This window comes from Diaphorina citri, unplaced genomic scaffold (assembly GCF_000475195.1).
Source record: "Diaphorina citri unplaced genomic scaffold, Diaci psyllid genome assembly version 1.1 scaffold99, whole genome shotgun sequence".
NCBI lineage: Eukaryota > Metazoa > Arthropoda > Insecta > Hemiptera > Psyllidae > Diaphorina > Diaphorina citri.
In genome coordinates, this window is record NW_007377536.1 from 295,819 (window position 1) to 307,183 (window position 11,365).

General features: G+C 36.5%; 1 protein-coding gene across 1 annotated transcript in view; it reads left to right on the forward strand.

Annotated features, from left to right (window-relative positions):
• The window catches only part of LOC103524437, a 37,753-nt gene that overhangs the window by 21,594 nt on the left and 4,794 nt on the right, over positions 1-11,365 (forward strand). The window contains exons 4-8 of the mRNA XM_026819858.1: positions 3,719-3,869; positions 5,197-5,496; positions 5,727-5,803; positions 6,815-6,978; positions 7,295-7,754. Of these exons, the coding sequence (XP_026675659.1) occupies positions 3,719-3,869; positions 5,197-5,496; positions 5,727-5,803; positions 6,815-6,978; positions 7,295-7,754 (1,152 nt within the window). The remainder of the gene's footprint in view (positions 1-3,718; positions 3,870-5,196; positions 5,497-5,726; positions 5,804-6,814; positions 6,979-7,294; positions 7,755-11,365) is intronic.

The following is an 11,365-nucleotide window of genomic DNA, read 5'->3' on the forward strand; positions in this document are numbered from 1 at the left end:
GGGTGTCGTGGCCACTTTCTGTCTATTGAATCATCCACGTGTTTTATATTTTTATGATGGTCAAAAAATAAACATTCAACAAGATACATAAACATAATTATTGTCTTTTAAACTATTTTGGAAAAGATAAAAAAAGTCCATAAAATTTTTCGTTCCATCTCGAATTGTTTTTGCGAGTGTGGCAATTGAAAGTTTATTTTTTATGACATTTAATTCACAACATTATAATTTGATTAATGAGCTGAGCACGTTTATTATCTCCCAAAACCAGTCGGTGTCGTTTCTATGCGATCAAAGTTGGCCAATGATCGAAGAAGAGGAAGGAGGAGGAAAAAGAACATCTGTGGTAGTACTTCTACGAGTACCTATCTATACAATGTAAAACCGGATAAAGGGAAGTTTTGAGCAGAAATTATAGATCGTAGCAAAACTTTTTATTGAGGAAAGTTTTGATGGACTGACATATGTTGAGACTGAGCTGGTTTTTTATTTTATTTTTGAATCAAGCGAAAGTTCGATCGAGCATTCGAAAAATAAAAATTATACTTCTTTGAGAATACTCAGATGTGATTTGAGCCCATGATATAATTTCAGTTATGCTTCCAAACTAATAGTTATTTTTAAGAAAAAGAATGGAAGAATATGAAGGTCGTAGAGCGTACGAGTATGTACATATGGAATGTATCCACAATACCACTACCGCTTTCGATCCACCTTTGTTAGGTGATATCGATATCAAATGGGCCAAAAACCCATATCAATTGAATTCCTGTTTTTATTACTTTTGTTCTCTCAGGCTCGCTCTCCTCTTTCTGTCTCTTCCAGCCCTCCATCACCCTTGCAGCATCCCTGAGCTTTTACAGAGGAGCCAAAAGTAAACTGTGTTTTTTATACATCCTTGATAATATCAGTTATGATTACACCTTATTCGTACACAATGTAAGCAGAGATGCCAATAATTGTTGGGGTTGAATTTAGAAATTCTCAACAAATCCAAGTTAGAGAGGGAGAGAACGAAGTCACTGTCATGGCACTTATCACAGTTGTTTACCCGAGGTTTGAATTTCAAAATGATTACACCTTATTCGTACACAATGTAAGCAGAGATGCCAATAATTGTTGGGGTTGAATTTAGAAATTCTCGCTCTCAACAAATCCAAGTTAGAGAGGGAGAGAACGAAGTCACTGTCATGGCACTTATCACAGTTGTTTACCCGAGGTTTGAATTTCAAAGTGATTACACCTTATTCGTACACAATATAAGCAGAGATGCCAATAATTGTTGGGGTTGAATTTAGAAATTCTCAACAAATCCAAGTTGGAGAGGGAGAGAACGAAGTCACTGTCATGGCACTTATCACAGTTGTTTACCCGAGGTTTGAATTTCAAATCATAAACAGGAGAGAAAAAATCTACTTTTTCTCCGCAAGAATGAAGATTTTTTTGTCCTCTCTTCAAGTGGTCGAACTCGTTTACTTTATGAATATCGAGCCGAATGTACTTGCCTGACAACTCGGAGGTCCAGGGTTCGATAAAAGGAGAAAGTGGTTAGTCTTAGGGAAAGTGAAAGGAAATGTGCAAATTTGAAGATTTATGGTGGCTGGGACCAAGAAACGGGGCAGATATGTATTTGAAAAAGCTTTACGATATCTTACGCTGGCGTTGACGATATCTTAAAAGGTCCGAACCACCAGAAGTTATTTCTGAAAATACTCTGCATTTCTCACTCCTCGTATGCAGATAGAAACGTAGTACCTTCTTCTTTGAGTGGCTATTCGTTCCGAATGTTGGCGATCATCATGGCTATTCTTATCTTGTTGTTGGCAATCCGGAAACGTAGTACCTACTGCTTGTCAGTTTTTGCTACCCAAGGATTTGGCAGTTTTTTTGAGACCGTCCAAATTCAAGCTACTCTCAAAAACTCTTCGGTGTTGATACAATAACTTTTGAAAAAAAAAAAAAAGCAATCCGGAAACGTAGTACCTACTGCTTGTCAGTTTTTGCTACCCAAGGACTTGGCAGTTTTTTGAGACCGTCCACATTCAAGCTACTCTCAAAAACTCTTTGGTGTTGATACAATAACTTTTGAAAAAAAAAATGCCACTCACTAATCATAATAATAATAATATATGTAGTCGACTGAAAATATGAAGGTTGAACTTTTGCCATTTTATAATGCCACTCACTAATCATAATAATAATAATATATGTAGTCGACTGAAAATATGAAGGTTGAACTTTTGCCATTTTATAAGTGGCAATCCGGAAACGTAGTACCTACTGCTTGTCAGTTTTTGCTACCCAAGGACTTGGCAGTTTTTTTGAGACCGTCCAAATTCAAGCTACTCTCAAAAACTCTTCGGTGTTGATACAATAACTTTTGAAAAAAAAAAAAAAATGCCACTCACTAATCATAATAATAATATATGTAGTCGACTGAAAATATGAAGGTTGAACTTTTGCCATTTTATAAGATAAGCTGATAGGGAATACTGTAAATTGTTTTCAAAACGTCTTGGATATTTAAACGTTTAACAGTTATGAAAATAATCATGGATTTGGCAATTTAAATGTCATGTCATTTCCCAAAATCCCCCAATTGGTTTTCACCCAATATGTAGTCATAATCTCCCGATTAATGGTATGTTCTACATGTTGTATGCCATTTGTTCTAACACCCAATGGTTCCCAACCTTTTTGGTCTTGAGTCACTCTTTTTCAGCAACAAACCTTTGGGTGGCACCTGGTTGAGAATCACTGGTTTACATCATGTTCATTTTACACAAAGGATTTGTGTTTAAGAACTTTTCTCGGCCACTTTGTACACTTGTCAGGCAATACCTTAGCCTAGACCTTGATGACCCCTGACATTTTCAATGAATACCCGACTCAAGAATGTGCTACGCCCAATTTACATAAACTTTAGCGTTTTTTTTTTTTTTTTTTTTTTTTTTTTTTTTTTTTAACCGTGTCACCGTACTTGGTCTTGGTTTCCGGTGTCAATGTACCATTTCTATCGTGGAGGTAGCCTCTAGAATTTTAAGTATTTAGAACTAAAGTAGGATATATGGGCCTAAATATAGACCGTGTCCTTATGCTTTTCTCTGGATTATGACATTAACATCATGTGATTTACGTGACACGTCCTGACACTATTTCTCCTTGAGAGCAAAAAACAAACATGTCTTTTACATTTTGCACACACAAACCAGAATATTTCTTATCACGTGACGTTATCAAGTACCTGGGGGACCTGAGTTCTATTTTATTATTTACCTTGGAGATCTTCTTTTCAAAGTTCACTCACATTTACATACTTCATTCAAAGTTGCATATAGAAATCATTGATTCCAAGAGTTGGTGTGTCCAGTGAAGCCTCAGCTCAGGATTAAGATTAAAGATGTTAGGATGGCTATTGATATAAGTCTCGAGCATTCATTTGTATCAATGGACTTCACTCTCGCCTCATTCTCCAGCCAATATTTAGCATAATGTATGTTTATAGCTCACAGTATAAATATAACATGTATATTGTATACTAATGGAAGGATAGTAGTTAGAATCCAGCAGAGATCATTTGCTCATGTCCGATTTACTTTTACTTGGATATCTCTTACCTATATGAACTGTTGGAACGAATTTACTTAGCAGCTATTGATTTTAGGATCCGAATAGAGGCAAATAACCTATACCTACCTACATGTATTTCTTGTTTCAGATCGGAGTTTATGGTGGAAATGACATTTGGCCTTTGGAAAGGCCTGATGGAATGCCGGCCATTCAGTCACTTGAAGTCATGTGTGGCAAAGATCATATGGATGTTCACTTGCAGTTTACTCAACCCTTTGAAGGCATTGTCTCTAGTAAAGGTAAGTACCAAAATGTTCTCAAGTTGCTTAGTCTGGAAAATTAAAAGCAACAATGGAGGAGTTGCAATTGGGAAAATATTATTAATAATAGGTTGATTCGTACTCGTACGTAAAAAGTTGTAAAAAATCCAAATCTGAGGTCAAAACTCCGAAAAAGTAACTTAAAAAGGTCGAAAATTCAATTTTTAATTGCCGTTCTAATGAAAAAGTTCAAAGAGTTGTGACGTCAGATTTCACGTCAAAATGCGCAAAAACGCTTGCGCACAAACAAACGAAGCGGGAGTCATAAATTATGACGTCATCGCCTATGGGAGCGTATGCCGTGACGTCAAAGTTCACGATTTATCGGTATTTTTTAAATCGATTTATCTCGATATCTAGAAGTCGTAGAAGAAAAAGAAAAATTCCATTGGTCCTCATTTTTCCTGCTCTATGACTTTGCAATATCACCCAAGTAAGCGCAACTGATCTATTCCAGCAATGGCACAGAGCTATACATAAAGGTAATGACAATATACATATTCGTACTAAAGTAGCGCCTATGAATACCGCCGCGCCGTTAAAGGTGTTTGATAACTCTAGAACTCCTAGACTCCATTTCATTGATGTGTCAACTCCGTACGCCTTGTTAGTTTTGCATTTCGTTAAAGGTGTTTGATAACTCTAGAACTCCTAGACTCCATTTCATTGATGTGTCAACTCCGTACGCCTTGTTAGTTTTGCATTTTTATTGCCTACTTTGCTTTCTTTTATTATTGTTTCGTTAGGTACACTATTAAAAATAATTTGCTCCTATCCACTAGTTGTAGTTCTCACGGTTTTTACATTCAATTGAGCACTCTTGTGCACTGTGCAGTGATGGAATTGTTTCTGTCTCCTCAAACAAACCTGCTCAGGGAGTTGTGTTTCTTCCTGATAATTAAAACAATAGTAATTATTAATTAATTAATTATTAATGTATTGAAGGGGGGAAGGGGACAGCTAAGATTTCTGGACTTCTGACGGAAAAAGATTTATGAGAGCTGAAAGGTTCCGTCCAACTTATATCCCCAAAATATGTAAAATTTCCTCCAATTTTGAAAATTAATTATTAGACATTATTTGATTCCCTACCTAATAAAAAAAAATGAAAATCTGTAATTTTCCTCTCTTCACAGGTCAATTCGTAGATCCTCGATGCGTGTACGTGCCCCCCTCCACGGGTAAAACCTTCTTCTCCTTCAGGATAGCATACTTCTCCAATTTTGAAAATTAATTATTAGACATTATTTGATTCCCTACCTAATAAAAAAAATTATGAAAATCCGTAATTTTCCCCTCTTCACAGGTCAATTCGTAGATCCTCGATGCGTGTACGTGCCCCCCTCCACGGGTAAAACCTTCTTCTCCTTCAGGATAGCATACTCGCGTTGTGGCACCAAACCCGACCTACACGGTCAGTTTTATGAGAACACGATCGTGGTGCAATACGACAAGGACCTTCTAGAGGTTTGGGATGAGGCCAAGAGACTGCGGTGTGAGTGGTACAACGATTACGAGAAGACTGCCTCCAAACCTCCCATGGTCATTGCGGATCTCGATGTGATACAGTTAGATTTTAGAGGTAAGGTACAGTTGGAGTTTAGAGGTAAGATACAGTTGGATTTTAGAGGTAAGATACATTTGGATTTTTAGAGGTAAGATTAGAGGTGAGATACAGTTAGATTTTAGAGATGTGATACACTTGGATTTAGAGGTGAGATACAGTTAGATTTTAGAGATAAAAGTAACCATTTGAAATGCTTGAGGAACTATGAACTAATAGACATTCATATCCAAATCTGTTTGACTCTTATTTCTTCAAACTGGAGTTCAAAGATGCCATTTTACATATTGCTGCAACTTTTATGTGTCCCACGGAGTCTCCGTACTCCGAAGAACTTGATGTAAATTTTGTAAGACTAGAAATTCTCTCCAGCCTGATCTGATGGAATCAGGACTTTATAGGCACCGTAACATCATATTAGTATAACACTCCGTCTCTGATCCTGTTCTCAATGGATCTTGTATTAGGTTCGGTGTAAATTTTGTAAGACTACAAATTCTCTCCAGCCTGATCCGATGGAATCAGGACTTTATAGGCACCGTAACATCATATTAGTATAACACTCCGTCTCTGATCCTGTTCATTGCTGCAACTTTTATGTGTCCCACGGAGCCTCCGTTTCGGTGTAAATTTTGTAAGACTAGAAATTCTCTCCAGCCTGATCCGATGGAATCAGGACTTTATAGGCACCGTAACATCATATTAGTATAACACTCCGTCTCTGATCCTGTTCTCAATTGATCTTGTATTAGGAGGCACTGTGTCTATAGGATAAGAGATATCATTAGTGAGAATTCCTCAAGTATTTCATATAATTATGGTGCGAGAAACTCATACCTAAAAACATACCTGTTATTAATATTCCAAATTCTCAAATCCAAACATGCGCAAGTCTTGAAATTGAATTAGGAGGCAATGTGTCTATAGGATAAGAGATATCATTAGTGAGAATTCCTCAAGTATTTCATGTAATTATGGTGCGAGAAACTCATCTTTCTACAGCGACTACACCCTCACAGATATGAGGTCACAAGGTGACATTTATGAGGGCAATGACTGTCGCTGGCAAATCTTTTCAAGTCACCCCTGGGGTCGAGTGGATTGGAACATCACATTCCTTCAGGCACACTCCATTTGTCGAGGACCTATGTTTTCCTTGCCCTTGGGATCAATTTAATTTGATGAAACCATTTACTGATGAAATTTGTGATGTCATTAAGTGAGATTTTTAGGTCGGGGTTAGATACCTATTCCTAGCAGTGTTGACCCGTTTTATGTAAAGAGAGCCCAAGTATGGTTAGGGCGAGTATCATGCATCAGTAGAAGTAACTGAAATTCAATGTGTATATAATATTTCCAGGAATCCCAGCAAGGTCCTGCACCTACAGGAGCCACAGGTAATGGACATCAGGAGAAGTTCCCTCATGGTCCTCGTAACCTCAACACAGAGTCGGAAACTATTCTAGGAAGTAGCAATGATACGCCAGCCGCTCCTCAACGTAGAAGAAGATCCGGTATTGACATGCTCACATCCTGCGGGATCTATTCTAAACGAAGTAAACTTCTTCCATCATTTCAACTCTCTATTATTTCAACTCCAAAATCCATGTTATTTTTCTATCGTTCAAAGGATATCCTATCTTCTCAGAGGAAAAGATCATAAAAAGTGATCATTTCAACTACCCCGGTCCCAATTAGTTGAAATAATCGAAGTTCTATTGTATGAACCTATTCATTGACTATAATATTTATGATTTTTATTTATTTATTATGGGACTGGTTGCTCCTCTCCCAAGAGAGTATGCAATTAACACTGCGACCTCTGTAGATCTCAACGTAGAAGAAGATCCGTGGTTCTTTCTGATAGGAAAGCAAGGAGTACAGATGTAGGAGTGAGTGGTCTGTATGAAGTTATATCCGAGGCTGACCTGGCCTTCACACCAGACAACAAGCTAGAAGCAGTGACCGTGTTCCAAGGCAGGATAGAAGAAGAAGTCGTATATGGTATTTGTCTGCCTGTGCAAGGGTTCAGCGCATTGTTTGTGCTAGTAGCAGTGTCAGCTGTTGTGTCTGCCCTGATAGCTGGTGCTCTATTATATCGCTATCAAGTACAACGGGAGACCCAGAAAATTGTGGCTCAAAGGAGACATCAGACAGCTAGCTCGTCACAAACCAATGGACATTTCGGTGTAAACGCATTCGCTAACTGGATGACACTGAGACTGATGGGATCTTCACATATGACATCTTCTAGAGGAGACATCAGACAGCTAGCTCATCACAAACCAATGGACATTTCGGTGTAAACGCATTCGCTAACTGGATGACACTGAGACTGATGGGATCTTCACATATGACATCTTCTACCTCCGCTAGTAATTCCAATCATGAGAGATAATGCCCAGAGCTGATGGGTACTAGTTTGTAAGTTCAGAAAATGTGCCAAAGAGTATTTTGTATAGAAAGACAAGCTTCCCCCCTCCCGTCTTGTTGTAGTAGACTTTGAGCTACATACAAAGCGTGTCAAAAAAAAATATTGGTCGGGTCATGGATTAGTCCGTTAAAAAATTGGCGTGCAAAATTTGTTGTTTAAATTACCCCTTTCAGTCCTTGTGTACGAGAATGAATTTGAATATTAGGTACTTAGAAGATCTCTGGTGTTTGTTTCAAGCATTTTTAAATTTGCTGCATATGAATCAGGAGTTGTGAAAAAGTGTGACTTTTAACAGATTAGTTCCGTACGTCCCCAGCCTTAGTCCTACCCACATCACAAGATTTTGAAACGATTCTGTAAATAACCTACCCTAATATTACTCATAGTACTCATTATTGTAACATTTCATTTGTTAATTTATCATTTAGTGCAATTTCTTTATTTATTTATATATCATTTTGTTGAGCTATTAGTTAAAGCACCTAATATTTTTTTAAAGTAGTGTAATAAGAAAGTTTTCTATACCTTGTGAATCAGTCTCTTGAAAATTCAAAATCGGATAGAAATTTCTTCCCGCAGGTTTGGTTATCTTTCACTTGAAGGATACCTATTTCACAAAATTTTAAATGGACTTTCTATTCAGATCAAATCTTTACCTTCCTACCATTAGGTCGGTAGCTACTACTTCTTTTACTTCTATTATGTAATATTTCAAATGGTGCAAAATACTTATCTACAATATTTTACTTACATTTTAATGTACCAACCCTTATTTTAGGATTTAACGTTTGAATGAAAATGGGACATCATTTTGTAAATTTTAATTATTAGCATTCTTGTTTTATGGTGCTTCATGGACTGGTGCCATACAATATGCCTTATGAAATAGTTTATTTATTTTATATTTTCGACAAGAAAAATCAATCACCCCCATAGGTTTACAAACCTCATGAGAGGAAAAATACAAAATGATGATCTTGTACATAATTATTTAATATTGTTTTAAGAGTATGTCAGGTCGATTTATTTTTCAATGTTGTTATTGTTCTTGTTGAGTTATATTTTATTTCATGTTTAAATTTATATTAGTTGCTAATATGATTACTAAAATGTACATACTGTTCATACATTAACTTATATACGTACTAGCTATTATATATCAATAATAATTTAGCATACCTGACACAGTTAATATCGCCTTCCCTGATATTGAAAGTTATTTTCCCCTATAACCTAGCCCTAGAGTCCTAAACCCTATCTACATTAGGAAGTTGCTAAAAAATTGAAGTTTTTTTTTACGTTTTCAACCGTATTACCCTCATAAAGTTGAAATTTTTTCAAAGTTATTTTCGCATCCTACCTGACCGTACCTCTTACATATTATGACATTACTTGTGCAGTCCGATAAATATGTAAAATAAAACCAAAACAAGGAACCTATTTGGATCTACATATGTATAAATTTCAAATTTAAATTCATTTTAAAAAGCATATAAAATAAGTCGTCTTCAGGTTATGTGAAGGCGATATTATTATGTGTCCTAACTTACCTATCTTAACCTCTTAATTACTCTGGATCACTAATTTTAAATTCATTTTAAAAAGCATATAAATAAGTCGTCTTCAGGTTATGTGAAGGCGATATTATTATGTGTCCTAACTTACCTATCTTAACCTCTTAATTACTCTGGATCACTAAGACTAAATGAGGACCATACAAATAACAGCATTCTCCCCCAGCCAATTTTCAACAGTTCCTTCTAACATAGTAATATTTATGCAAGTACATGACTTATGAACGCAAATTATTCAAACCCAAGTAGGTATTACCTACTTGGACTGTTTGTTACTTGTTTTACCCATTTTGTTCCTTTCAAAAATCAATTTATTTAACTTTGTTCATTCTGCCTATTCTATTATGGGCTGGTTGCTCCTCTCCCGAGAGAGTATGCAGTTAACACTGCGACCTCTGTAGATCTATTGTGACCAGTATTTTTTCCCCTGCCTGAGCTGCTATCCCCCGGCCTTGATGGAACCTAGAATCACATAAGTACAGTCATATCGTTAGACGTTATTGTAAAAGTTTAGTTAGTTTAGATGTTATCAAAGCATTTTGTTGTTAGAAATCAATCAGCCGCTATCGTGCCAACCACAAACATTATACAATATACATATTATGTCAGCTCCCATGGCGTAGTGGTCACTGCGCTCGCCTTGCACGCGGGAGACCCGGGTTCGATTCCCGGCGGGGTCAAGTTGGCGTAGTGGTCACTGCACTCGCCTTGCACGCGGGAGACCCGGGTTCGATTCCCGGCGGGGTCAAGAAATTTGTATCTGCAAAGGATTGATTCCGTGACTGGCGGGGCCCACTCAGCCTCGTAAAGAAAATGAGTAGCTATGACATATAAATGCGCATAGCGACCGGTGCCAGCATGGTAGGTAAACATTGGATTTTAGGATTATTGAGACATTGGGAAAATCCTACATTGCTGCAGTGAACACCACAAGTTGTGGCATAATAACACAAAGAAACTGCATTTACATATACATAAATATTATACGATGCCTTTATAAGAAAGGCGAGAAAATAAATCACCAGTTATCTTAAGAGCATCATAAAGTCAAGTTCGAATGAATATATTATACGATGCCTTTATAAGAAAGGCGAGAAAATAAATCACCAGTTATCTTAAGAGCATCATAAATTCAAGTTCGAATGAATGGCCAAAAAAAGAGTAAAATAAAAGAGATAAGCTCTACGTTAAATTATAACGGTAGATAACAACAAAGCGACGGACGGGGAAAAGATTGATTATAAGAATGTGAACCTCCCCCCCTAATAATAATCGTAGTGATCCAAAATCCCCAATACCAAAGGATTCAAGCCACGAGATCAGCCATTATTTCAGAGAGGAAAAAAATGCACCATAAAATTTTATGATTAAATTATGAAGGTTGAAATATTTGCTATAATTATTGATAATTATAGAGGTACATGGAGTGGTATGTGATGGTTACACTGTGTTCGCAATGTTTGAATGTCAAACTATTGTACACCGAGATTAATCAAGTATGGGAAAACACCTGATTTTTTAAAGTAGTGTAATAAGAAATCAGAAAATTCAAAATCGGATATAGAATTCTTCCCGCAGGTTTGGTTATCTTCTCACTTGAAGGATACCTATTTCACGAAATTTTAAATGGACTTTCTATTCATATCAAATCTTTACCTTCCTACCATTAGGTCGGTAGCTACTACTTCTTTTACTTCTATTATGTAATATTTCAAATGGTGCAAAATACTTATCTACAATATTTTACTTACATTTTAATGTACCAACCCTTATTTTAGGATTTAACGTTTGAATGAAAATGGGACATCATTTTGTAAATTTTAATTATTATCATTCTTGTTTTATGGTGCTTCATGGACTGGTGCCATACAATATGCCTTATGAAATAGTTTATTTATTTTAT